The sequence below is a fragment of the Catharus ustulatus genome, chromosome 12, assembly GCF_009819885.2.
Source record: "Catharus ustulatus isolate bCatUst1 chromosome 12, bCatUst1.pri.v2, whole genome shotgun sequence".
Taxonomy (NCBI): domain Eukaryota; kingdom Metazoa; phylum Chordata; class Aves; order Passeriformes; family Turdidae; genus Catharus; species Catharus ustulatus.
In genome coordinates this window covers 729,696-757,272 of record NC_046232.1, presented here as the reverse complement: position 1 = coordinate 757,272, position 27,577 = coordinate 729,696, and the positions used below count along the sequence as shown (strand labels likewise).

The 27,577-nt window shown below is 43.9% G+C and overlaps 1 protein-coding gene across 3 annotated transcripts; it reads left to right on the top strand.

Annotated features, from left to right (window-relative positions):
• Nucleotides 1-19,388: 19,388 nt before the first annotated feature.
• On the top strand, nucleotides 19,389-26,866 carry WDR61 (WD repeat domain 61). 3 transcript variants are annotated; one of them, XM_033070502.2, is made up of 10 exons: nucleotides 19,389-19,474; nucleotides 19,579-19,606; nucleotides 19,933-20,038; nucleotides 20,811-20,983; nucleotides 22,029-22,177; nucleotides 22,496-22,589; nucleotides 23,790-23,883; nucleotides 24,503-24,595; nucleotides 25,223-25,301; nucleotides 26,587-26,866. In XM_033070502.2, exons 1-10 carry the CDS (start codon nucleotides 19,463-19,465, stop codon nucleotides 26,674-26,676), a joined length of 918 nt encoding a protein of 305 aa, XP_032926393.1. In that variant the 5' UTR covers nucleotides 19,389-19,462; the 3' UTR covers nucleotides 26,677-26,866. The 3 variants fall into 3 exon arrangements, with proteins under 3 accessions (XP_032926393.1, XP_032926392.1, XP_032926391.1); XM_033070501.1 differs by having other exon boundaries at nucleotides 25,223-26,679; XM_033070500.2 differs by lacking the exon at nucleotides 19,579-19,606 and having other exon boundaries at nucleotides 19,391-19,474.
• Nucleotides 26,867-27,577: the final 711 nt, after the last annotated feature.

The following is a 27,577-nucleotide window of genomic DNA, read 5'->3' as shown; positions in this document are numbered from 1 at the left end:
AGCCCCTCCCTCACGAGAGGCCATTAAAAAGCCAAGGATCCAGGGAATCAATTCTGTCCGCTCTAAAACCTCTCGAAACCCCTCTGACTCCGCTCCCCGAGGAGGCTGCAGCTGCTCGCAGCAGCACCACCTAGTGCAGAGCTCCGTGTCCCTCCCAGCTCCATCTGCATCCCAGACAGAGTCAGCCCCGAGCAGTGCCAGAGTATCTCCCAGTAAGAATGGGAACAGGAAAAACACGGCACAGGGACAGGATGTTATGTCAAGTAATTGCGAGACATCAACTCTCAAAGCGAGGCTAGGTGAAATACTATAGCTCAGTTCCAGGAGGGTATTTTTAGAAAAGCTGACAAATAGAAAGTTTATTACATAAGGTACACTGTTGAAGAAGAATTGCTAAACTTTACACATGGTCGTGCTGATGCAATCTCTTCACTTTTTGGAAGAGCTGACAGAAAAAGGGACAGTGAAGCTGCAGGGATATTAAAATTTTTAAATGGCAACATCGTTCCATGCCAGAAACCTAAACAGCAATCCCAAACCATAAATTTTTAGGGCAAAAAGTTAAACACTTCCATTTTACCATTAATTGCTGTGGGTCACTGAGTAAAGAGCACTCTCCTCATGTGGACTCAATTTCTGCCACCAGACTGTCAGATGGCTATGGCTTTCCATCCATACAAGAGATTCTCCCTTTAGAAAGGACAAAAAGAAAGGCATTGTTTTTTATAACGTTTTGAGTGTCTGTGGCTGGGCAGATAGTTTATAAAAGCAGAAATGCCATTACATGCACATTTTAGAAGCAATAGTCTACAACTAAGGAAAAAATGTAATAGCTCCATGTAAACAACCAGACCTAAATCATAAAAGGGCTGATGACCACAGACAACACTCATCTTTTCCAACTAAGCACTGTTCTCTAATGTTCTCTAATATAAGAGGCGCTCCCAAGATTAAAGCTCTCCACTATGTCATATGCTATAGATGTAATTCTGTCTATATTTCTCCACTCATAAATAATGGTGAATGCTGTTTTCTTGGTAGAAACAAACCAATGTCCGTATCTGGGACCCAAAATGTTAAATCTCTGCTAAAATGAAAGCTACAAGCCTAAGCAGAATCTCTAAAGAGAAATGGAGCCCATATGTCAGAGACACAACTTCAGATTAACACAGCTGGAAATGAAGAAGTGGTGGTATATTGATTAATTTTGATTTTGCTTAATGAGCTATGACAGAAAACCACTAGGATGAATGCATCTTCCTTTCTGGAACAGGAGGGGTTCTGCTTATAATGCCACTGACTTTGAATGGGGTGTCTCTAATGATTTTTTGGATTTGTTTCTGAATTTCCATGATCTTCTGCCAGTAACGAAAAGACAGACCAAGCAACTTAAAGAGTAATGGAGGTTACTTTTGTGAACAAACAGATGTTCCAGTATCAGAAGCAAGCTGACTGGGAGGGCTGTCTGTGACCTAAAACAGCAGGAAAAGTGAATTATATCAGGGCAATCAAAAAGTATTCAGGAACTGCTTGTGCTCCAGGAATCTGAACTCACTGCCCACTCCAGATTTCAGCAGATTGTGACATAGGTGTAGCACAGCTGTGGCACAGGGGGCAGAGTGCCTAAGCAGCCTAAGGGACACCAAATACCTCTGCTCCAAGTGCCACGTATGGGAGCTGTACATGCAAGACAAGAAACTGAGGAGCAGAGCCTTGATCAAAGAAGGGACTAAGAGCTGGGTAGGATTCAGCACCTTGCTTCAGCCCCAATGGACTCACACTCTGCAGACCAGCACACAAGGACACGTTGTGACCCCAGCTACCATTATCTCTGTCCACTGTTACACACCAGGCAGATTTGCTGGTCTCCTCAAACAGAACAAACCTCTCTGCAAAACAACAAAACCATGCTGCTTATGATTCTGAGATGGCCCAGTTCTAGAAGAAGTATTTGCCTTTGGGATGTGGGTTAAACATTATGGACTTGAAAATGAAACACTTCACTCATTAGAACAATTATAATAATGAAAAAAAAGTAGTTTCCCATCCCTTTGAAGGTAAACAGCATATAAACTCCTGACTTTCTGCTGTTAAATAGGACCTTCATTCTGATTATTTATTTCTTGCTTTGGAAAGACACTGCCTGTAGCTGTGATGAGACAGGACATGCTTTCACAACAATCGTTAATGTGTTTCCCATGTTTTTTAGACTAATGACTGTGACAGCTTAGTTTGCTGCTGGCTAAAGGTTTCAAATTCTGTTTTATGTGACAGATCTAAAGGCTTGGTTGTACCACATTCACATGCAGGGAGGGCTGTGACACTGGCTATATATAGTGTGCCCCACCATGAGTTACTCTGGGGAGGAAGAAACCCCACAAATACCTGTAAAATGTTAGTGGCTTAAGCCATCTTCTGCCACATCTGGAATAATTCTGTGGCCAGTTCAGCTGGCACACTTCTCACATGGAGTACCCAACCCTGGAATGGGCTAGGCAAAAAATAGATGAAGTATTTGACCAGTCATATTGTATGATCCTGATGAGGGAAGCAGCCTGTGCAGTCAGCTCCAAAATGTCATTCCCTGCTGTGGATGCTGTGCCATTAATTACATCTGACAAGAAGAGGAGGTGGCCACCATATTAGATACAAAGCAGACTCCCAATAGCAATGGGAAGGGAGCAGGAAGGAAAAGGAACACACTGAAAAGACAAACCAAAGCTGACTACCTGTGTGGGACTCCCCTGCAGGATCTGTAAAAGTTGATTGTTTTTTTGGCATGGATCTTAGCTCTTCACAAAAACTCACCAGTAAACCGGAAAAGATATCCATGACATGGTGTCCTGATTCTAAATGTGTACCAGAATGATGCAATGTAAATAGTGTGTAAGGCCAGCCAGCGCTCAGGTAGCTCTAATTAAGTACATGACAGCCCTGACTGTTATATCCAGAAACCTGTTCACTGCTGCTTGTCACAGCCCAGAAGCACACCAGCAGCCCTGGTTTCAGAATAGATTAAAACCTTGCATTTCCTGGCCCTGAGCACTGACAGCAATAGAAAAGAGAAGGTCATTTACTCATGATACCACTGCTTGTTTTGGAGTAGCTGTGTGCTGGACTGACTCCGTGATCTCTGGACACCATGCAATGTTGTAGTGGGTGAGAATATGAGGAGAACACCGTGTGCATGTGTAGAAAGATGATGGGACTGTGACAAATATTTGCTTCCCAAAGCCATCAGGCGTACAAGCCAACACATTGGAACAGTTTTTAAGTTCTTGGCATCTCCCCCAGGCTAATTGTTTCACTTGTGAGACAAAAAGAAATAATTGATATTTGGAACCTTATCAGAAAATTATGAAGAAAAATCACATCTCTTTGTCTGCAACTTAAAGGAATGCTACTGTAAGAATCTAATGCTTTATTAATACCTGAGTATTACGCTTACATAAAGCTGATACAATTTAGAGGTGCCACGAACTAGGAAAACAAATCATATCTGTCTGTGATGTTCTTGCACATTCCTGTCAATGTAAAGAATCAGAGAGAGAGCATTATTCTGATCCTCTTTTCAACTCTTTTCTGCTCTGTGAACTGCTGGCTCCAGTAAATTGTGGTGCTCTGCTCAAATCCTTCCTGGAGCCAGCTCTGCCCTATGGGGTTACTTTCAGTTTGGACCTGGGAGGAACAATCTTAGCCAAGACTATGTGTATTCACTACAGTCACCCATGAGCATGCAGTCACAGCACTCACTTGTTCCACACCCCCTTTTATATCTGCACCAAATAAACAGAACAGAGAAATGCATGTGAAAAAATAAGAGGAGTAACAAAACCACAGCCTTGCAGGAGGACTCCCTGCTGCACCAACTTCAGTTTTAAATGAGTTTGGTTTTCTGCCAGCTATATCTCACCAGGGTGCTCATTTTCAGCAGAAGCATGAAAGCAAACTCACACTTTCAAGTGAGATGCCAGAGTTGGATTTAGTAAGGAAAACAAATTAGAAATTGAATTTTAAAGCTCCTTGTTATATCCCTATCTTCACATGAAAGTACAACGCCAGAATAAGCCTCTGGGCCAGACAAAAATAGAAAATAAAGATGAGACTACTGTACCTCACACTTGTAGAGGAACCCCTGTGGCATAAAGCTCTGCATGAGGAATGTGCAGAAACACAGACTTTCGCTGCAGATGCTAATATGATCTGCTGCTCTAGGAAATCATTATTTCTGTAGCACTTGGATCAGTCCAATGAAGATTACAGTAATTTTACGATTATAAGCCGCACCCTTTTGACTAAAATTTTGGTCCCAACCCGGAAGTGTGGCTTTACACTCCGGAGCGGCCAATATATGGACGAAGTTATGAATTTTGCCAACCCAGAAGTGCGAGCCCACAGCAGCCCCGAGCTGAGCCGCAGCCTGCCCGGCCCTGGCAGCAGGGGCCGATCCAAGCCCTCACAGCCCCGAGCCGAGCCAATAAATCCCGCGATCCCGCAATTCTGTTACTAATAGGCAACTCTGTGAAAGTTGCACGAGCATCCTCGCTGCGAACGAAAGCGCAGTTTATAATCTGGTGCGGTTTATACGTGGGTGAAGTGCGGTTTATAATCAGGTGTGGCTTGTAATTGTGAAATTACTGTAACTCACACCAGAATGGAACTTCCTCTGACACAAGCCTAAATATATGTCTTTCACATACATACACTTTTATAAACAGCATCTCGTCAGCACTTCTCCCTGACACACAGAACAGTGCAAGACAGAATAATAAAACTTTATTTATGAGGTTGGTTGCTGTTCCGCACTAGAGATGTTCAAAAGCCATCTGAACGCAATCCTGTACAATATTCTCTAGAGTGGCCCTACTTGAGCAGGGAAGCTGGAGCACATGACCCACTGTGGTCCTTTCCAACCTCACCTACTCTGTGATCTGGTGATTTCACTGCTACACAAATTTTCAGAAAAAGGCACTGTTTTATCTGGAACATTATGAAAATTCAGTCATTTGCTATCACTTCCATTAAATGCATGTCACATTCAGACACAAAGAATATTTTCCCAAAAAGCTCAGAAAAGCACTTTGATATGAATGCACTCCTAATGCAATTGAAAATAGGGAATCTACTCCCAGGGAAAAGATGAGGAAAACCAGGAAATTACTTCTTTACGCCACTTCCAGAGTTTTAGATATACTTTTTTTACATCAGAATCTACCCAAAACATTGCTTTTCACCCTACAACATTTTAAAAATAAACTCTTTCAACCTCCAAGGTTTTAGTTATTATCTACTCCAAAGCAGCCAAGTGCTAATATCCTGATAAAGCATAATACACACAAAGACCTCAACACACTCCACAAACAGAAAAATCAAACAGACAAGTGCTATTCTTCATCATGGCAATGAATCTCAAGTGTTGTTCTAGCAAAGTCTAAATCTTGAACTTGAAAGGAGCTGTTTTGTTCACTGAAACTGTTAAATCAAATCATCTCTATGGCTGCATGATTCTCTGTGGCCACAAGAGCTATTTCTAGTTTATTTAATGATGTTTAATTAAGTCTCCATTAATGCTCATTCTAAAACAGTTTCATCATTACCAAGAATGACTGCTATTAATTGCAAAGAGGGTAGCCCTGGGCACTGAAAGATCAGAGAGTAATAAATCAGCTTATTGGTTGAGCAAGGCACTTTTAAGTCTCTCTGAAAACTTTCTAAACTTGCTTATGGTGCAGTATTGTAGTTCTGACTGCATTTGAGTATACTTCATGATGCTAATTATTCACAGTTTTCTCACCCTGGCTGTTACAAACCATGAGCTGATGGATAGTACAACATTCATGCACAGGCATCTATTTACTTCATTTCTAATGCATGCTAACATGCTGATACATCTGTTCTTATTATTGTACTGTTTCAAAGGGTACTGATTTTGATATGGATCCAGTGATTTCATCTGGAGATTATTTATGATATAATTAATGGTAATTGAGAGCAGATCTTTCTACCTGACAGACTCGGGCTGGGCTATCTGCACTCTCTCCAGAGTGCCCAGTGAAACCAAATAGGCTGCTCCAGGAGTAATGTACTGTTGCATGTAAAAAGAGAAGCAGACTCCAGCCCATTGTTAGAGGATTACTGCAGAACCCATTGTCCTGAGTGCCAGATGATAAAAGGTCTAGCGTTTGTGACTAGGAACAGTCGAGAGTGAAGACAAGTAGCTTATGCTCAGCAAGATACAGTTACAAAAACAAGTGAGTCTGGTCAGATGAGTCAGAATTGTCATAGGAGAACTGTGGATAGAACAATCCAAATCACTAAGACAAAGAAAAGGATATTACAGCAGCAGAGACATGAGTCTCAGGATGGAAGTTTAGCCCTGTGGCTGTCATTATCAGAGAGATGTTATGGGGAAGATCTCTGAAGGCTTTAGAGACAGGCAGATAAAAACATAGGAAAGAGACAAGTCAAAAACAAAGTCCAAGTTTGAGAAACAGACTGAGAAATGCACTGAATTATTGTGCTTTCCTCAGTGACTGGGAAAGACATAGGGAAGGTAATGAGCTCTTCTTGGCTTGCTTGAACTTCAGCTGGTTGTGAGGCCTTAATGAAAAAAGGCAGAAACAAGTACAGTGATTCCAACTGAAATTACAGGGGAAAACTACATTATTCAGAGATAGGTAAGAGAAGAGAGTTGTTTCAACAAATAAGCTTCGATAATTACAAACTGTTATGAATTTTGCACTCCTTTTACAAGGTCACTTCTACCTACAAACACAACTAAACAACTAGAGCTACACACAGGGTGTATTTCCCTTGCAATAGTGGGGAATCAGAAACATCAAGGGGACACTGACCTTTACAGAGATCTCCAGAGGAAATCTGCTGTCACCTACTAGGGTGGGGTCCTTGGACTCATTCTGAATCCTCAGGTGTTGGAGTCAGTGAGTCAAGGGCCTGCCTGAATCCTCCAGGCAGAAGCCAGACTGCAGGAATTGAGTTAAAACCCTTGAATTGATTGAAACATGTTAAGCCACCCACACATAGAATGGGAGTTTAAGTAGAAGAATAAATTTGAGTATAAGTTTAGGTGTAGGTTTGAGTTTTAAGATAAATAAGTAGTAAGTAAGTTAGTAAGTTTCAGTGAGAGTTGCAGTGTTTTTAGTAAGTAAAAGGTTTCAGATATTAGAACAGAAGAACAAGTTCTATTGAAAGTTGAAAAATATACTATTGTTTTTAGTAGAGGCTCCAAAGTTCAGTTTGAGACACTACTTAGACAAAATAGAACTTCAGTGAGAATATTGCTGACATTTTTCAGATAGAACAAGATAGATCGTATACGTAGTTTATACATATCCTAGTGTGTTAAGAAATGAGGATTTTCATAGGTTGAGAGAAATTGGTTTGAATTTACGTCTTAGCTTGTTAGAAAAATCCTATATAAGATTATGTATTGTGGAGAATTAGTGTTTTTTGTCATTGCTTTTTACTTTTGCTATTGCCTTTGCTTTTCGCCTTTTTGCCATCGCTTTGCCATGCCTGTCAGTGTCTCCAACACCCAAGAAGAAGATCGGAGCTCCGGCAGCAACACCAGCCGTCTCCACGACCCCAGGGATGGCTCCTGCTTTTGTTTGGGACTTTATGCCAAACTTAGCATGGTAGCATGGACTTTAATGTCTATGACTGTGCCTTAGAAGACTGATGCACTTTTACAATAAATAACCTTTTTAGCAACTACAAGCTGCTTCAATCATTTAGAGATAACCCGGCAAGAAGGGCGCGTTGAGAGCACCAGGGATTCCTAACCCCACACTCAGGTTTGTTCTTCCTTCTCTTTTGCAGATACATGTTTAGAGTTGTCTTTTCTGCAGTGCTTATTCTCTTGTGGTGCAGACTTTATTTACACTCTCCATGAATCCTTTATCACATCCAGGCCTCATATAGGATACAAAGGGATGCCAGTTCCACATTTCTGGACCTCATATCGTTGTTTTTAATTATAACGATTTTTCAAGAGAATATGCACCTAAACCACAAGTATTATGTGTTCAGCAATAATTTTTCTGGATATGCGTGTTTGCCTTGAATACACTGCAATGATATTGTCTGATCAGAATTCAGTACACAGGTAATGTTTCAGAACACAGGACGTGGAGATTGGTTTCATCAGAGATGAAAACAAAATATAGCCACTCCAAAAAGGAAAGGTTACAGATGCTCATACGAGGAGCTTGGTATGATACAAAAAAAAATTCCTTGTCTTGATTGGACTGCATTAGGGCAGGATCCTCTAGGAAACACTGGGATTTATCATCTTTTGTAAGTACAGTAATTTCATGACTATAAGGCGCACCCTTTTGACTAAAATTTTGGCCCGAACCTGGAAGTGCGGCTTATAGTCCAGTGCGCCTTATCTGATGGACAAAGTTCGGAAATTTGCCAAGCCGGAAGTGTGAGCTGTGAGCCGTGGGGGAAGTCGGCAGGGCCGGGGCTGCCGGGTGGAGGCGGGGCCGCGAGGCCGCGGCTTCCGGGTACAGGCGAGCCCAGGGTCCTGCGGCTGCCGAGTACAGGCAGGCCCGCGGCGCCACGGTTGCCGGGTGGAGGTGGGGCCTCGGCCAGCAGCCGCGCTGGGGGAGCCGGCAGCGGATCATCGCTGCAAAAAAAAAGTGCGCCTTATAGCCTGGTGCGCCTTATATATTGGCAAAAGTTCAGAAATTTGCCGACACTTGGAGGTGCGCCTTATAATCCGGTGCACCTTATAGTCGTGAAATTACTGTAATTACCTGAAAGAGTAGAGGGGGATGAAGGAAGCTCTGGAAAGGGGTAAACAGCCACCATGTATGCAGCACCATCAGTTCATGGAGAGCAAGCAGCAGCAGTACCATGGGGAGCAGAGAGCAGCTTGCTCTCTCACTTTCCCTCCAGCCTCCCTCCCCACCTCTAAATGAGGTGAAGTTCTGCTTTCCTGGAGCCCACTATCTGCCCATACTGCCCACTTTGTCTCTCCTTGCCTCAGCAAAGAGGTCTACATGGCTTGCACTACATCCACAGAGAAGCAGGGAAAGAAAGAAGCAGCACACGGGGGCTCTTTCCTTTCTTCTTGCACAATGCAGCAGTCTGAGAAAGTTCAGAGCAGCCTGGCAGAAGGGTCTTTTCCACAGTAACTCACAGCGTATTTCAGACGTCCCTGCTCGATTTTCCCTTTGTTTATGCACTGCCTCCCAGATCTCTTTACCAAGCAAAACACAGTCCAACTAGGTTTTCAACAGTTTGCTGTAAAGTCAGTCAATAATGACCATGGAAGGACTTGAGATGTTTATTCCAAGAGATTAAATTCCTTCAAGGGTAGAGCCTTCCTTCGCTGCCTCACACCTCTGTCTTGAAAACATTGAAACATCTGGGGAACTGTCACATTGGATTTTGTTACCATGCTCAAAGGCAAGGAGACTGGAAAGTGACCCAATTAATACAAAAAAAAAAACCAAATCCAAAACCAAAAACCCAACAGACTAGCAGTAACAAATGAATCTGTGCAGACAGCAACACAGAGATGGCAAAGCAAAGGGGATTGATTGTGTTTACTTAGCAAGCTGATATTCTCTTGAAGGAGCTAGACAATGTAAATCCTCAAAGGCAAACTCAGTGTTAAAAACTGGATTTGCCCACTAGATTTGGCAGATATCTGGCTCTCAAATTCCAGATGATCATTGCTCAAGGCAGTCAGAAATGCTTTTGCCTTTTGTTCAGCCTCTCTAAGGTAAAACTGTCCACTGAGACCATGCTATACAGTCTGCATGTCTCTCAATCAGCACCTCAGCAGCAGTTCCTACAATGGATTTCCATTACCGCACGTGATAAACCCAGAAGTTCCCATCTCTGGACAAGAGGCGGTTCTTGCTGGGATTTGCTCAGGAGAGGTGAACATGCAGTGCTGCTGCCATGGCACAGGGCACAAGCAACCAGTCAGGTTTAGCACTGCCACATGCAGGCTCAGGAGGATGAGCAGATTCTGGCTCAGTGCTCCAAAGGCTGTCAGAGTCCAGCTCACAGCACCCAGGGTCCTTTAGCTGCTCTGCATTCCTCTCCCAGAAGAGGCCTTTTCCTGAGCATTGTTCACTTTTTCAGAAGACAAAACCTGGCACAGGGAGTAGTATATGGAAACAAGAGACGACTGCTCCTTCATACTTACACTAGAAATCTGTAATTTGTTTTTTCTTCACATTGTAAATTATTCCAATTCTAAACACATGCTGGAAAAGCTGCTTTTCAAAATCTAAAACTGCTGCAGAGGATCATGTGCCAATATTTAGACCACCGGCTGTGAAGCTGAATTTTCCATTTTCTCTTCTGATGTTTGATAGAGCACCTCTTATATTGCAAAGTGACTCTTCTCAGAGAGGGCTCCACAGCACACACATATTTTACCAAATTGTATGGAGACTCTAGTAGAAGCAATCCCATCTCAGGGACTGACAAATCTGACCTAGGCAAAAATCAGTCTAAAATATCTCCTTAAAACTGATTCTTCATGACTTGGGCAACAATCTTCACTGAGACAATCTTCACTGAGACAATCTTCACTGAGGAGATGGGACAAGGTTTTTATTACCTTCATCTCCTGTAATTAAGACTGAGAACTGGCAAAATACTTAAGCATCATAATTCCAAATATTTGTATTTCAATGCTAAAACACTTAGTGCATGTTTAAATACTGTACTGGATCAGGACTTCTTGTGTGTGTGTACCCAGTTCAGAGAAACCCCTCCACTTCCTGAGCACTCCTATAAAACTCTTGTTTATAATATCAGTCCAGACAGGATCACTGCTGTCCCTTCCCTGGGCCAAAACTCTGATTCTCTGTCTAAGACAGTGTTTGTTGTCTGTTTGCACTAGACTAGTCACTGTTGTGCTGGCCAACACTCACTTATTTTTACTCCCACCTTGCTTGGTGTTCAAACCCCTGTGATAAAGCATTTGCTGCTGAGTCCCATGCACTCCTACTGTGATCCATGCATGTCACAGCAACATCCAGTGCTGGCACTCAAATTCAAAATATCCCACTTATTTCTATGATTACTGTAGCACTTCAAACAATGACCTGCTAAATCTCTGCCATTGAACAAGGCACTCTCTAAGGCTAATAAATGAGAGCTACTGACTGCACCTCATGGAATCTGGTGGTGCCTTGCAAGGCCCAAAAAGATCACTCCCCTCCTGACCTCGGAGGTTTAGGGGTCAGTGTGTAACTGTTTTCATGCAGGACCAGCCTGGCTAGATGTCAGTACAGAGATGTGCATGAGTTCCCTCCATCAGGCAGCACCAAAGGCTGTAGCTAAGTGGGTCACAGATATGAATAGAGCTCAGTGCAGCTGCTTCAGTTTGTTGTTCTCTTTCAGCTGAGCACAGAAAGCACTGACTCCTGTGCACCAAAAAAGCCATCTCATTAGCACTTGTCAAACATCATATGGTGTACACATTTAGGGGTTCCTCATCTTTAGTACCTCAGAGTCTACCCTCGAGGGTCAAGACACCCCAGGGAAAATTGCCCTCTCTGTATTTTCAACACCTCAATCTCTGCAAGCAAACCTTCCCTCTGCAGTTTCCCAACATGGTTTTTGAGAATTTGCAGCTTCAGTTGGGAAGGGACACCTGCATTTTAGACAGCATTTCCAAACCACCAAACCTGAAAAATCAAAAAGTACGGGGTTCCAGGTGTCACTTCGTAAATTAACTCAAATGTCAAAAGTGTCAAAGGAAAAATTTTCTTGCCGCAGAAAACACAAAGAACAGAAGATTTCCTGGTATCACAGCATCCAAATTCCCGTACAGTCTTACGTGATCTCAGCAACAATCCTCCAGTCACAGCAATTGATCTGAAGTTCATGGAAATCAGGAATTGCTTTTCCTCTCTCTTTGTTTTTTTTTGTTTCCATGTCTGACTCAAAAAGCTTGAAGCCCAGAAGACAATTACCTTACAAAATGTCTCATTTTCACGTGCCATGTTTCTGCTAATGTCAGTAACACATCACTAAACGCAGGTGGACCAAAGCAGTCAAACAATCACCTCATTACATGTCTGAATTTTTTTTCATTATATGAAACACCCATCACTGATACAATGTCAAATGTGAATGAAGTACTTATGATGGGAGCTCACAAAAGTGCCCAGCATTTTATATGAGATATTTATGGGACTGATTCAGCAGAGACTTGAGCATGTGTTCAGGACCCAGTAAAATCCATGGGACATGAACACATGGTCTTGCTGTGAAGGAATGGGAAGTTGAATCAGCACAGCAAAATGGGCTTTCACAGCCAGCAACGACACATTGATTTAAACAGCTTGTATGGTTTGAGTCAAGCATCTCATGCAGAGGTAGCTGAACATCATGTTTTATGATGTGCCATACTTAGTCTTCCTCTGTGTAAGGTTATTACCATCAGTTTGATCCACTGGGGTTTTTGAGCCAGGTAGGCAAACTGAGGAAGAAAAAAATCTCTCTCACAAGGAGACAAGGACACCAAAGAGGTTGCCCAGCAAAGTCATCAAAGCAAACAGCATGAATGAGACAGTGTTGATGAAGACAGAAGTGGCATTGAAGGCTGTAATAACAAAGCAGGGCAGTGACATGAAGATAAGTGGCAAAGTAATTGTCTGGTTGAGCCAAGTGTATCCATACAGCCTGTCTGCCAGCAGTCCATGCAAATGGACACCAGGCACCGAAGAGCTAAGTACCTATTTATGTAAATATATTCCAAATGGTGACACAGAAATACTTGGGAAACACAGCTACAAGTTTTTGTGAGTGTCTGTGCTAATTATTATGAACATCCTTAGCATCTACTGCCAATGAATGAAGGATTTTCTGCCTGGTTTTTCTTACTAATTATTCTAAAAAGCCAGAGTTGTGTCCTCTACATTTGATCCTGTGAACGTTTATCATACAAAAAAGACTCTTCATATTACAAAGGTGCCGCATTGTCAGGCCAGTTTCTGGATCCCATCTCCAGCAAAAATATTGTCTGAAAGCCAGTTTTAACAGCTAAGTGGATTATCAATTTAGAAAGAGAGTCTCCAAGAAGAACAAAGTTAATAACATTTTACAGTGGAGCAAATAACATATCCAGAGACTGGATCCATGGCACCTTCATTTCATCCTTAGTGAACTGTAAATAGCTTGGTCAGGCAGAGAATATTACACAGCAGGTGAAGGAAACTCCTTCCCTCCTCTCTGTCTCCCACTTCAGCAGCCTATACAAGCCTTTGTCTGCATGGGTCAGAAAAAGAGAAAAAAAGAAAAAAAAGGGTGCTTTCTTTTGTATCCTTTACAAGGCAGGCAGAGCCAGCATTTGGGTAGAGCAGTGCAGGGCATTCTTCCTCCTCCTGCTTTGTGAGGGCAACCAGCACAGAAGAGCCTTCCACTGCACATTGCCAAAGTGAGAAGGACACAACCAGGCTTGGAAGGGTTAGATTAGATTGTGTGGTTAATACTTAGTGCTCACAGCTGAACAGTCAATTATTAACTGACAGCCAAAAGTATTTTCCTAGAGCTCAAGTGGTGCAGTTTTGGTGCATAAGGTCATCAAGTCAGCCACAATAGTAAGGGACATACATTAATTTTGGTAAAACATGTGAAATTCATCATGCTGGAGAGAAAAGTTTTACTGCTAGACTTGATGTATGGGTTGAAACTTTGTGCTCTCTATAAGTCAGTCTCAACTACATGCAGGATGTTTTAAAGGGCCTTATTTCAATCCTGACAAATGAGCACCAGATGTTTCTTTTATTGCAGTTGCATTCTATATGGTCATTCCACATTTCAGGCTCATGTTAAGGTCTGAGAAACTCCCTCTAATCCACCTCTTGCTCCTTAAAAGAAGAAAGCTGTGAGAGAGAATAAAATACAGAATAAAATATGATCATTCTGATTAAGTAAATAAATGAAGGAAAACCTGAAGTTTTTTCACCAGGAGAAAGAGAAGATAGAGAGAAAATAATACAATATAACATGGGTTCAGTTCTCATCACGCACAGAGCAATTGCCAGAAAATCTCTCACCAAGAACAATGACTTTTGCTCTTTTTTTGCTTATTTTGTTATTCCTCTCAAAACAACTGTGCTCTGAAAGGTTCTCTTTGACCTATACATGCCACAAGCAGGAGGTTCAAAGTCCTGTAATTACATCTGACCATTCTGGCTTCTCTGCAGGTAACAGTGAGGGTGAGCTTCCTTCCACAGGGAAGCAAATCTATATTTTAGAATTTATTTGTTTAATTAACTGCTTTGTTTTCTTCTTTTCTCCCTAAAAATCCCCTGCTCATTCATTCCAGTTTCATGCCCACCTCATCCATTCCAAAGGAACCTGATCCATTCTGAAGGACAGTCCTCTCCAGGCCAAGTTTTCCCCTGACCAGAAGCCCAGTAGGACACCTCAGGCTGGAACTGCAGAATGTCAGCCAGTCAAAGATTTCCTCCTGCAAGTGCTAAGCATTATTTTCATCCCTGTAAGGCTGAGTCTCTGGCAGTTCTGATTTTCCTTTCCATTTCTGTCTGTCCCATGTACTTTTCCTTGTTGAATAAATACAGTAATTTCACGACTACAAGCCGCACGGACTATAAGCCGCATCTCCGGGTGTCGGCAACATTTCATTTTTTGTTCATACACAAGCCGCACCCAATTATAAGCCGCTCTGTCATTTGCAGCGAGGACCTGCGTGCAACAAAGTTGCCAAATAGTAACAGAATCACGGGATGGCGGGGTTTACTGGTTCGGCTCGGGCCGTGCGGGCTCGGCCCGCTTGGCGCTGCCAATGGGGCCAGGTGGCCCAGCTCGGCGCTGCCACTCGGCGGGGCCGCTCGGGGCTGGCTGCCGCTGCCACTGGGCTCACTCACCCCGGCCCGGCACCGCCCCTCGGTGGCAGGCGGGGATGGAGCCTGTCGGCACCCACTGCGGTGGCGGGAGGAGGGGAAGGAGCCCCCCTGCTCCCACGGCGGCAGGCGGGGACGGAGTATACCTGCTGCTGTGGCAGCAGGTGGGGGCGGGAGCCCCTGCCTCCCCCCCGGGCCACGGGGATAGCAGCACGGAGCCCCCCGCCTCTCCCCCGGGCTGCGCTGCCTGAAGGAGGGAGCCCCCCGCCTCCCCTACCCCCCGCGCTGCCAGCACTAAGCCCGCCTGCACCTGCCGCGCAACAGAGTAACCAATTTGTAACAATCGCGCAATGCCGGGTTTTACTGTCAGGTGCTTGGCTCGGCACCTCGGCTGCACTTCTGGGGTTGGAAATTTCAGAAAATTTTTCACATATTAGCCGCTCCTGAGCGTAAGCCGCATTTCCGGGGTGGGAGCAAAATTTTAGTCAAAATCGTGCAGCTTGTAATTGTGAAATTACTGTACATTGAAATACTTCCTTTCAGGTTAGCAAAGCATTTTAGTATTTGAATGTGAAGTTAAAGCAGGGTCAGTGTGCAGATACACACTGAGCTGGAGCACATACCAAGAGGTTGAGAAACAGGTTCCATTCCTCGATCCTCCACTGACTAAATTTGTCACCTTGCTTCAAATTTCACCCATCTGTGAAACAGGATAACGATCCTTCCTTAACTCACAGGCCATATGAAATGTCATTCATATTTGGACTTGGTTTCAGATTCTTGAAGAAGAGCTTTTCCATGATATCATTTCCCTGTTTTGGCCAGCCCTTGGGCCACAGATGTGACTGTGGTTCCAGCTCTATATCCTATATGGTGTCATGGCTGGTTTTGGTGCCACCACTTGAAACAGGCAGTGCCTTTACAATGGATGGCTTTGGAAATGAGACAGGAGCTTTTTTAAAGCAAAGGTTTTGTTTGAAACTCTTCAAACTTCCGGAAGGTTTATACTTGACTCCAGATCCCCATTCAGCTGCTTGGGACCATCAAAGAGAAACCCATCAGTGAAAAAGCATATGAAGTTGCCAGAAAAGGGAAGAAAGGACACAGCAGCTGACAAAAAGACAACAAAGAAATAAGGAGGAAAACCAACAAAAGCTGAAAGTTCATCAAATCTGTATGCAAGGAACAGGACTTGTTTCAAAAGTGGAACTGTGGAATTTCAAAAGACTGTATTAGGACTCAGTTTTGTGTGGCTCTTGTCTTTTGCCTCAACTGCCCCAATGCTAATGCACTACAATGCTGACATATGCTGTACAAAAAGCTGTAGGTACTGTGAGTGACTTGATGGAGCAGGCAGAGATCTGGAATGAATGAGCAAACAGTGCAAATGCCATTCCAATTCACCCCCAGGAGCACAGTCCCTTAATGATTTCCTAGAGACATAGCAAGCAACAGAAGCAAAGGATTCTTTGCTCCTGCCACAACTGTTCAGAGTTGCTGGACACAGCAGGATGTGAAATGATTAATGTTTCATTGTGGATGCCAACCTCCTGGAAAGAGGACAGAGATGCTCTCGCTGCTGCTGCCCCACAACGGGCAGATGGTATACATAGACACATAAATATATAAATAGATATAAATCTGCAAACAGGTTTATATATATAATCTCTGCCACAAGTTGCCCTTTGTTTCTGCAGCACCTGTGGGTGACCTACACTGAACCCTAAGATGGAAAAACAAACCCAAAACTGATGGATCAATCCTGAAAGGAGTCTGGAATTGAATCCACCCCTCTGCACGTGCAGTTGTAATACACAGCCCTTTTTCAAAACTGACATGGTCTGACACTAGTAACCACAAAAATACATATTACTGTATTACTCCCTTTGGCAAACACCATCACATAACTTAAATACCATTCTCATCTTCCTCAAACTCAAGTGAGTTATTTAGTGTGGAGCAGGGAGAGGAGTTGACATGTCTGGTATTTGAACACTGCAGTGTTCATGCACCTGCAGAGCTGGAGCTTCCAGTTCATTATCTAGCCTTCCTGTTTTATGAAAGTTCATGTGTCCTCAGGACCTAAATGAATGAAGGCTTTCTTGGCATTTGTCTTGTGTGTCAGGCTGGTGTGGAACTGTGAATGCTGATCTGAGCAGGGATTGTACAGGCCACAGGGTTGCTCAGCCTGTGTGTTTCAGCTGTCAATTGCCTTGCTCTCAGTGTGTTCCCTGCAACTGAACTTTGGGCTGGGTAGTGCCTTTTGCAATGGTCATGCAGCATCCCAAGTCACTTCTATGTGTAAGCACAATTTGGGGGTGATCAAAATGCTTTTTAATGTGTCAGGTTTCTTCCCTGTAACTGTTTTAAAATTTGAACCCAGGGGCACTGCCAAGGCACTGCTGTGGTTAGGGCTGGAATAACCACACCGACACAGTGCTCCAGAACAAGGACAGACAAACAGAAGCCTGCTCTCAGTAACTATTCCACAGAGGCCATTTATCTGTAAATCAAATATGTGGCACACTTTGCTTCAGATTATCCTCTTGATGCACCAAGGCAGCATCTAATCAGCTTTCACTCTAACAAATACAGATTTGTGTCATAAGTGATGTAGGAAATAACCCACAATCCCACTCTGCCCTCTCACAGGAACAATCTTTTCCCATGAAGGCCTAAGGTGTTCACTGTACAGAGTAAACACCAGTGCACAGAGAGAACTTTGCATGATATGAAACCTCTGGAGGGATTAGAAACACTTTGTCTGCCAAAGATTATGTTACAGTCCTGCAGTACTCTGTACAGAACTGCAGGACCAAGCTTGGTTGTTTGAACATAAAGTGAAAGTAGTATGTTTTAAGTGCACGTTTAAATGGAGCAACCCTTAGAAGAACCCTGGCAAGAAATACAATAACTTATTTTACTTGTGGAGAATGTTTACCATTGCGTCATTACTAAAGAGAAAACGAGGATTTTTGAAATTCAAGACATTAAAGCTGTATGCCTTAAAATCTTCTCAAACCGCAGCCTAATCAGAGAACTAAGGATTCTGTAATTATATGTAAAAGTCTGTAATTATGTGTAAGAGTTTTACCCAGATTTTCATTCTTGACTGCAGAACTGTGTTAAGACACATTCAGAATTCCTGCTTTGGTTGTTACTCTGCTTACTCAGACAAGTTCTATTGATCTCAAAGAGCTTTGTGTACACATAAAAACCGATTAAGAGCTGTGAAAGACCACTGATCCTTTGTCTTTAATTTTAAGCCTCAGGGAATCTGATTTATTCTCCTGAACTTTAATTCTGACATTTTTTCCACTTTTACTCAAGCAGAGGCAGCATCTTGAAAATCTTCAGCTTCCAAAACTAAAGTCATACCTTTGCTTTTTGGTCTGACAGAGATGACTATCAGGGAAACTTCCTTTCTGGAACACCAGGAGTGACTGAGGGCTCTGTGGGACCTTCTTGCTCTCTGTAACTCCCTGACACGAGGGTGCAGCCAGGTGAGGATCAGGCTCTTCTCCCAGGAAACAGGTGACAGCACCAGAGGAAACAGCCTCAAGTTGTGTCAAAGGAGGTTCAGGCTGGATAGCGGGAAGAATTTCTTCATGGAAAGGGCAGTCAGGCATTGGAACTGCTCAGGGAGATGCTGAAGTCAGCGTCCCTGAAGTGCTCAAGAAATGATGGGTGCGGCACATTGTGCTCTGGCCTAGTTGGCAAGGTGGTCGACTTGGGTTGGACTCATGGTCTGGCAGGTCCCTCCCAGCCGGAATGATTCTGTGAAGTTGAAGCGTTCCGTGGCGCGATGGGGGCCAAGGGCAGTGCCGCAGCCCCACGAGCGTGGGCTCGGTCAGTGCCGTGCCCAGCCTGCCCCTTGCCTCTCCCACCTCACACCATGGGCTCAGCCGTTCTCAGGAGCTTCCCACACGGCTAGGCCGGACTGGAATGCGCCCCTCACTCGGTCCCACAGCTCACAGCATCGCTGCCATGGCAGCACCGCTGGCACGGTACCACACACCGCAGATCCTGAGCGCTCCGACGGGCCCGGCCCGGGCTCCTGGGGGTGAGCGCCACGGAACGAAAGAGAGGCGGCCATGAAGAGCTGTGGGACACAACTGCGGGGCAAGGGGCCAGGGGCTCAGCCCCGCTGTCCTTGAGGGTCAGGACCCGCTGCCGGTTCAGCCCCGCTGTCCCTGAAGGTCAGGACCTGGTGCCAGTTCAGCTCCGAGGTCCCTGAGGGTCAGGACCCGCTGCCGGTTCAGCTCCGCGGTCTCTGAGAGTCAGGACCCGGTGCCGGTTCAGCCCCGCGGACCCTGAAGGTCAGGACCCGGTGCTGGTTCAGCCCCGCGGTCCTTGAGAGTCAGGACCCGCTGCCGGTTCAGCTCCGCGGTCCCTGAGGGCGCTGCGGGCAGCGCGTGCCGTTCCCGCCGGCGAGAAGTGTCCGCCGGGACCTCCCGGCCACAGGGGGGCGGCAAAGGGCGCCGTGCCGGAGGCGCGGCGCTCTCGGCGGTACGTGACGTCATCAATGCGCGCCGGCGGCAGAGGTTGTGTGGCGCGTTGTTGTGCGCTGCTGTCGGGATTGCTTTCGGAAAGACATGACCACACAGGTAATTCAAAACACAGCGTTAGCTAAGCTAACTGTTGGCTTGAGGTGTGTGTATGTATATATATAGGCTGCTCATGTGTAATATTAATTATTTTTTCTTTCTAGTACGGTATTCTCTTCAAGCAAGAGCAAGGTGAGCAGACGCTAACGTGTATTGAGCAATGTCGGTGCTCTGGGATGATGTAAAGTTTATAATGGCAGGTATCCGTGTGAGGAGACCTGGTGATGTTTATATTAGGCATAAATCTGTGTAACTCAGAGGTAGCTGTGCTGCTTTTTCAGCAGTGACGTTGGCCACACAACACGTTGCATATTTTGGAACAAAGAAAGCAGTGACAGGACTCTCGGAGCACTCAGTAGACCTGAGGAGCGGGGGGGATCTATTGCCAAAACTGGCTGTGCTCTTCTGTGAAAAGAAAATACTTAATTTTTAATTCCTGTGCTTATATTCTGTTTTAGCTCACGATGATGCCATTTGGTCAGTTGCCTGGGGAAAAAATAAAAATGATGGATCTGAAACAGTGATCTCTGGCTCTCTGGATGATCTGGTGAAGGTCTGGAAGTGGTGAGTGCTCCGTGCTAACCTCTGTTAGGCCTTGGAAGTAGTCAGTGTGGAGCAGCCTTGAATTCCCACAGTCTGCAGTTTCCTCAGGGAAGGGAAGTTTCCTCAGGGAAGGGGTAGCCTGGCACACAGGTGCTGCTCTGAGGAAGCTTATCTCCACTGGTGTGTGGTGGCATGCTGGTGTGCTTTCGTCTCCAAAGAATGAGAATCCTTTTGAAAATGCGTATCAGAGGATACTTGATGTACTTCTCAACCAGAGAATGAGCAATGCATCTTTTGATGAGACAGTGCATTTGGAGATGTGTACTGTGAAAAAAGTAATGGGAATAGTGAGAAAGAGGAAATGATGTCTTTGTTTTTTATTGAAAACAGGTCCTGATAATCCTTATGGAAGTGTACTTTTGCAAATAAGTTATTGTGTCTCTTAGAGCAGTGCGAGGGATGTGCTCCACTTCAGTGACAGGTTTAGCTTGTGAAAATGTCAGTGCTGGCACTTTGTGAACACCAGCTCTGTGAGCACCCCCAGACTGGTGTGTGCTGGACATCTCTTGGTGGGATGGCTCCAGAGTTGGGATGATGCTTGGCAGGAATCTGGTAAATTATTGATCTGTCAGTTCTTTAAGTCTAAAGCTCTGTGTGTAGCCCTTGGTATTTGATGGGAGGATTGGATTGCCCTGTCTTGCGCAAGTGGAGGAATGTGGATTGTCTGCTTTGTGTGAGGTTTGGGGGTCGTTCCAGCTGTTCCCAGCCAGGCTTTCCTTCCCTTGCACTGCAGGAATGATGAGAAGCTGGACCTGCAGTGGACTCTGGAGGGTCACCAGCTGGGGGTGGTGTCAGTGGACATCAGCCACACAGGGGCCATTGCAGCATCCAGCTCCCTGGACGCCCACATCCGCCTCTGGGACCTGGACACTGGCAAACAGATCAAATCCATAGATGCTGGTCCTGGTGAGTCACCAGTGCTCAGCTGGCTCTGCAGGAAACACTGGCACTCTTCTGGCACACACTGAGCACCACTGGGGCATTGGGGTATACTAGGGATTGAGCTCTCTGGGGGATGTAATCTCTTCTGTCTTTGCAGAAGTCTTAGAGGTTTTATGAACTCACCGCAAAGCAGCATGAGACAACTTCACATTTATTTTTACACACTACCTGTGCTTCCTCAGGTAGACATAGCTGGCTTTTTGTTGTATGCATAAAGCAGAATGGAAAGCAGCTTGCTCTACACGTGTATTGGTAAAGAGATGTTTGGAAGAAAGAATTCAAGTGCTTATTCAGATGGATTTACAAAGGAGCTCTGAACATTCTTCATAACACTGCAGTGAATATGATCCTTTTTTATCCAGCATGTCCAGTCCTCAGCAAGCAAGTTATTACAACAGTTATTAATGGCAACAATGCTAATGTTCTCCAAGCTGGAATTCAGGGCCTAAGGTCTTATTCCAAGTGTTCCATGAGTCCACTGGAAGTCATGAATTTAAGAACAGTCTTGCAGTGTTTTAGGGGATTAATATTAAGCTTTTAGAAAAAAGCCTGTGAATTACATGTGCCAGATAAATACATTGCACTGCTAAAAAAAATGATGGGTTTTGACATTCAGTTGCAGGAATGTCTTCTGTGTTGTGTTTGTGTATCTGCATTTCTCCTGCATCTTCTGTGCTTTGCTATGTGCTAGTGTTGCTGTTTTCAGTAGTTTGAATTTTTTGCTACCAGGAAAAAAGCAAGAATTTAGACTTAATTGATGCAGTCTTCAATTCTAGATTTATTTTACACGAGGGTCTCATAAGATCAGGGGCTTACTAGAAATGTAATATTTTACTGAGTGTAAGTGAGGGGCTCAAGATACACTCCATTAATTTAATAGAAGGGGTAACTTGATGAGCTTGTGCACTCTTAGAGTGTTGAACATCTGAACAGATGCATACAGAGCTGACACTGTTGAACAGGAACCAGACACAGGATCCAGCTAACTGGTTTTTATTTTTTAATGCAGTTGATGCTTGGTCCCTGGCTTTTTCACCTGATTCCCAGTACCTTGCAACAGGAAGTCATGTGGGGAAAGTAAATATTTTCGGTGTTGAAACTGGAAAGAAAGAATATTCTCTGGACACCAGAGGGAAGTTCATCCTTAGCATTGCATATGTAAGCAGCACAGTTGGTAATTCCTTGTGAGAAATTGCTATTGCTGTAGTATGTTGTAAAGAGATATTTTTGTTTCCATCTATGACTTTATCTCTACAATAATACTAAGTGACAGCCATAGTTCCAAATAGAAATTGTGGGACATTTGCCCCTGCACATCTGGAAAAAATATTTGGCTCTTGCTTATAGTCTTGGGGATTTTTGGAGCCCCTGTCTTGCACAGATCATTATTTGTGAAAAGTTGCCAAGGGAATGTTAGGGCTTACACAGCATAAATGCACACAGATGCTGAATTACACTTTTTGTGCTTTATTGCAGAGTCCAGATGGAAAATACTTGGCCAGTGGAGCAATAGATGGCATTATCAATATTTTTGATATTGCTACTGGAAAACTGCTGCATACGCTAGAAGGTATGGTTTTGGTTATTTACAGTACCCAAATTCTGGCCTCATTTCTGACAAAATTAAAGGATATAATGCAAGTCAGAATTCTGTCAGCAACCATGGCAAATGTGAGTTGACATTTTTGTCCATTAGACAGTACTTGGTTATTTAGTGTGCTCTAACCTGAGCCACTTAAAATATCAGAGGCAAACTGTAAACTCAGGCTTCATCATAAATCCCTTTTTAAAAGATACAGTCAGTACTGCTTACCTAAATTCTTAAATTGTAGATCCTTGTATAGCGGAAAAGTACAAGGGAATGAAGCCAAGGCAAATGTGTGCTGCCATGCATATGGTTTTTCTTTTTCTTAAGGTATTTGTTCTGAAGCAATTTTTTTCTGTTCTTAAAAATAACTGAATGTTTTATGTTGTAGAAGACATGCATTTTTTCTGAAAGATAAGTGGACTATTAATACTCAAGCAGTTTCTGCCCAGTTGTAACCAAAGCCCCAACCACTTAAATATGTAATCCTACTATAAAACATGAAATGATTTCTAATACGGACCCAGAGCTGGAAGAAACTAGATGCTCTGTGTGGCAGACATGCCATAACATTCAGAGTTGGGAATTGCAGTCCCTTTCCCTTCTCTGGTGTGGAAAGATCCTTTGGAGAGAAGGAGGCTCCAGAGGATGCTCTGTGAGCAGGCACTGCAGGTGTGGAGGGGCTTCCTGAGTGATGGCATCAGTGAGAGCAGTGCCTGCCCTGTGTGTGTGTGTGTGAGAGCAGAGCCTGCCCTGTGTGTGTGTGAGAGAGAGCAGAGCCTGCCCTGTGTGTGTGTGTGTGTGTGTGTGTGTGAGAGCAGTGCCTGCCCTGTGTGTGTGTGTGTGTGTGTGTGAGCAGAGCCTGCCCTGTGTGTGTGAGAGCAGAGCCTGCCCTGTGTGTGAGACAGCAGTGCCTGCCCTGTGTGTGTGTGTGAGAGCAGTGCCTGCCCTGCGTGTGTGTGTGTGTGAGAGCAGTGCCTGCCCTGTGTGTGTGTGTGTGAGAGCAGTGCCTGCCCTGTGCGTGTGTGAGAGCAGAGCCTGCCCAGCCCTGTGTGTGTGTGAGAGCAGTGCCTGCCCTCTGTGTGTGTGTGTGTGTGTGTGTGTGTGTGTGTGTGTGTGAGAGAGCAGTGCCTGCCCTGTGTCATGAGAGCAGTGCCTGCCAGCTCTGTGTCCCTGTGCCCACAGGCCATGCCATGCCCATCCGCTCTCTGACCTTCTCCCCTGACTCCCAGCTCCTGGTCACCGCCTCTGACGACGGCTACATCAAAATCTACGATGTGTGAGTGGGGGCTGCAAGTGCTTAGAGAGGCTGATACTGTGAAACACAGATCAAACCCTCGGCTCTCCAGAATTCCTTTCAGCTTTTGGTGACATTTTCCATTATAATAATTGTAGATCATTAAATATTGCATCCTTAGATGTTCTTTTTAAAAGTGTAAAGGTAGAAGAAAGCTGGAACTTGAAAACAAATTGCTTTCCTCATACTTGCCTGTAGGCAATAAGCTAATTCTTCTGTGTATCTGTCGTATGAGCTTGTGTTCAGTTTAAACACCTGTTCACCTGTGTACCAAGAAATTATATTTATGACCTATCTGTTGCATATGTTGTAGATGACCTCAGGGAGGAAAAGGCCCTGCTTCCGTGGTATTCACCCCCTAAACCTGTATTGCTTTGGTCTTGGTGAAACTATTTGTCCTCCAGTGTATCTTCTTAGTGACTTCTTTTTATGTTAACTGTTTGAAATGGAAAAACAGAATCTGCTGTAGCACCAGTTCAGCTTGGATGAAGAAATGTCCAGAAGTCACCTTCCATTGAGCCATTTATGAGTGCACTAGCTAGAGTATGTTCATGTTGCATTTTCCCTGGAACTCACAAACGTTAACGTGTTCTTTCCACAGGCAACATGCAAACCTGGCTGGCACATTAAGCGGTCACGGATCCTGGGTCTTAAATGTAGCATTTTGTCCTGATGATACCCATTTTGTTTCCAGGTATTGAGCATTTTTAATTGTTCATGATTTCTGAGGAAAAAAAAATTATAAGGGGAGATGGATCATAAAAATTAAATGTGTACAAATTGCAGTGGGATCTGTAATGAAATAATACAAAATTTAAAGGCCTGAGCCAATCTGGGATGTGATACCAGATGTAGTGAGAACATTTTACAGGATAAGTCCTCACTGCAGTGTAGGTCCTGGCAAGTGAAAAACACCTACCCTAAGAGAAGGGCATTTTGATTCTAAACAGCTGAAAAATTGCTGTTGAATCAGGAATTGCAACCTAAACTAGTAGTGCATAATCTACTTGAACTTTAGTATTAATTCTGAAAACAACTAAGGCAGCTGAGGGACCAAGTGTATGTAACAGGAATTTCCTTATCCAAAGAACTTGGCTGAAAGAATTTTTTGGTCAAAATGAGTCATCAGTTTCACACTGCAGATGTTAGAGCAGTAAATTTATTTTAAAGGTAATGGAACCTGGCAGAAGATGCAGTCCTTTGGTAGTTCATCCCTATATTTGATGGGTGAAAGAGAGTTTCTTATGTCTACCATATTAATGTTTGCATTACACTTTAGTTAATCCATTAATTTAACTGATCAGTATTGTTTCTCTTTCAGTTCATCTGATAAAAGTGTAAAGGTTTGGGATGCTGGCACGAGGACCTGTGTCCATACTTTCTTTGACCACCAAGATCAGGTATGGCTGCTATTCCCTCAGTCCCCAGGTTCCCAGGAGAGCTTCTGTTGTGCACATTTGTGCTTCACCTTGGTGCTGGTGCTGCAGCTCCAGGCTTGCAGTAATGCAACTTCAGCTTGTTAGAATGAAATCTTACAGGTTCTGGTTATTTAGTACATAATATTGAACTAATTAATTACTTCCAAGTATTTAACATTTTTCAGGCCCAAGTAAAGGCAATCCTGAGTGGCCAAAGTCTCACCAGATTCTATTTGTTAACTTTGTCTCTGGTCTTATTTCTGTTACTTTACAGAGCATGTGCAGAGTAAGGGTGGAAATACTTACTTAAAATGATGGAATTACCTAAACACGTTTGAAAGCAGCCTGGAAACTGGATAATTTTTCCTCCTCCAGTGTAATACTGTGGGGTTTTAATTTATTGCTCAGTGATAGCTACCTGTGAGGGAAGGAGTTAGGTTTCTACCCTATTTACTCTTTGTGCAGGTGTCAGGTGATAAACAGAACAATGTTGTATTTTAATGGATCGTTGAGCAAGAAACAAACAAAAGGATGTTCTTCGAGATTTTGTTAGAATGTTTTCTTCCATAGTACCTCTGGTAACCTTTTCAGTTGTCTATAGCCACGGGGATGTTAGTATTGAAGTACCAAGTGGGATTTGATCTGCCCTGTTGCTGTAGTTGTTGTGTATAATCTCATTCAGTCTGTGGCCAGCAGAGATGGATCAAGATTACATCTCAGTTACTGGGAGTGCTGGGTTTGGTGCTAATGCAAGTAGTGTACAAGATTGCCCAAAACATCCCGTGGTCAGCACACCCACCCTGCATTTCACATTCATCACCCTTGCTGATGTCATTCTGATAGAAAGGGGGCACTTGAGAGCTCATCTAACTGTCTCAAACAAGACGACTGAGCTGCATTTTTCTAAGGAAGTTCTGCACTGGTAGGGAAATGGTTCTCTGGAAGAGCTCAAGGATAAACCAGGTCATTCTTCAGTCTGCATCCCAAATACTTCCTCTCTTGCTTTCCTGCACTGTAAAATCCTGGTTTCAGAAAGGGCTGCAGGACAGGCACAAGTGAAAATGCAAACTGGGGCCAGTCCTTTGGAGTAACTGTGGCTGGTGTAACCCCCTGGCAGCAGGTGTGGCTCCTGCAGGGTAGGGTCCTGCACCAGTTCTGATGCAGTGACTGCACTAACCCTTCCTCTACTGCTTGTAATAAATATGAGGGCCACAATGATGCTTCTCCTTTGTCCTCTCTTGCTAAACTTGCCTGTCTTTATTTACAGGTCTGGGGAGTAAAATACAATGGAAGTGGGTCCAAAATTGTGTCTGTTGGTGATGACCAAGAAATTCACATTTATGACTGCCCAGTTTAAGTGTCTTGATTCAGATGATTCTTGTATGAAACTTGTAGCAGTTCAAGGGACTGCTACCATCCTATGTCATTTTTTAGTATGATAAAAGCATTTCATACAGATCTGCAAAACCAGAGATGTTTATATATCTAAATTTGATTTTGTTTAGCATGAAAGCTTTACTTTTTTAAAATAAAAGCTACAGCTCCAAGTCCTTGTGTCTAATTCTTGGAAAAACGTAGTCATGGGTGCAGTAAGTGCTCAGTTAATCGCCCCTGCCTTTAAACAGAAATAGAGCAGAGCTGGAAGGCATGGGGCAAGTGGCACAGCAGCTTATTTTAGCAGAAGGAAAAGGAGTGGGGCTGTATTATAGACATGGGAAATGACAGCCTCAGCTTGGCCTGATGCTTGAACAGTGAGTGCAGGAGAGCACTTAAGCTGAACACCTGTTTCAACAATTGTGCAGTACATGGACCTAGATCATTCAGCATGATTTAATTTCACTAAAGGGGACCACTTGTTTCCAACCCTGACTTACCACAAACACTACCAGCAAATAGATAAAAGGGAAAAAAGCTTAAATGGGATCACTCTACTGTGCTGTCATGTGTTATAAAACAGCAGCACTATACCCAATGCAGCTGGTTTTGGTTTATTCAGTTTAGTTAAGGCCCAAGTATACAATGCCTAGGAAGTAAAAACCCTTTCTAGGGAAGGCTGAAATACAAACCTTGAGCTTCTGGAAGGTCAAACTTTTATTTGGAAGAATTTGCTTCTATATGTAACACATTAGATAGAGGACACCGTGTAAGCTTAGGTCACACACAGAGAAGCCGCTGAAGGAATGCTACTGCAAACCCACAGAAGACAGGAAGGGGGCTATGAGGCAGAGGAGGGCATGCACAAAATGCTTCTGAAATAG

Bases quoted from the DNA above. Each gene is read 5' to 3' on its own strand.
- WDR61 (XM_033070500.2), top strand. From the start codon at position 19,393: ATGCGCGCCGGCGGCAGAGGTTGTGTGGCGCGTTGTTGTGCGCTGCTG. The intron at 22,178-22,495 runs GTAAGCAGCACA...GCTTTATTGCAG, and splicing joins TCATCCTTAGCATTGCATAT to AGTCCAGATGGAAAATACTT. The intron at 23,884-24,502 runs GTGAGTGGGGGC...TTCTTTCCACAG, and splicing joins TACATCAAAATCTACGATGT to GCAACATGCAAACCTGGCTG.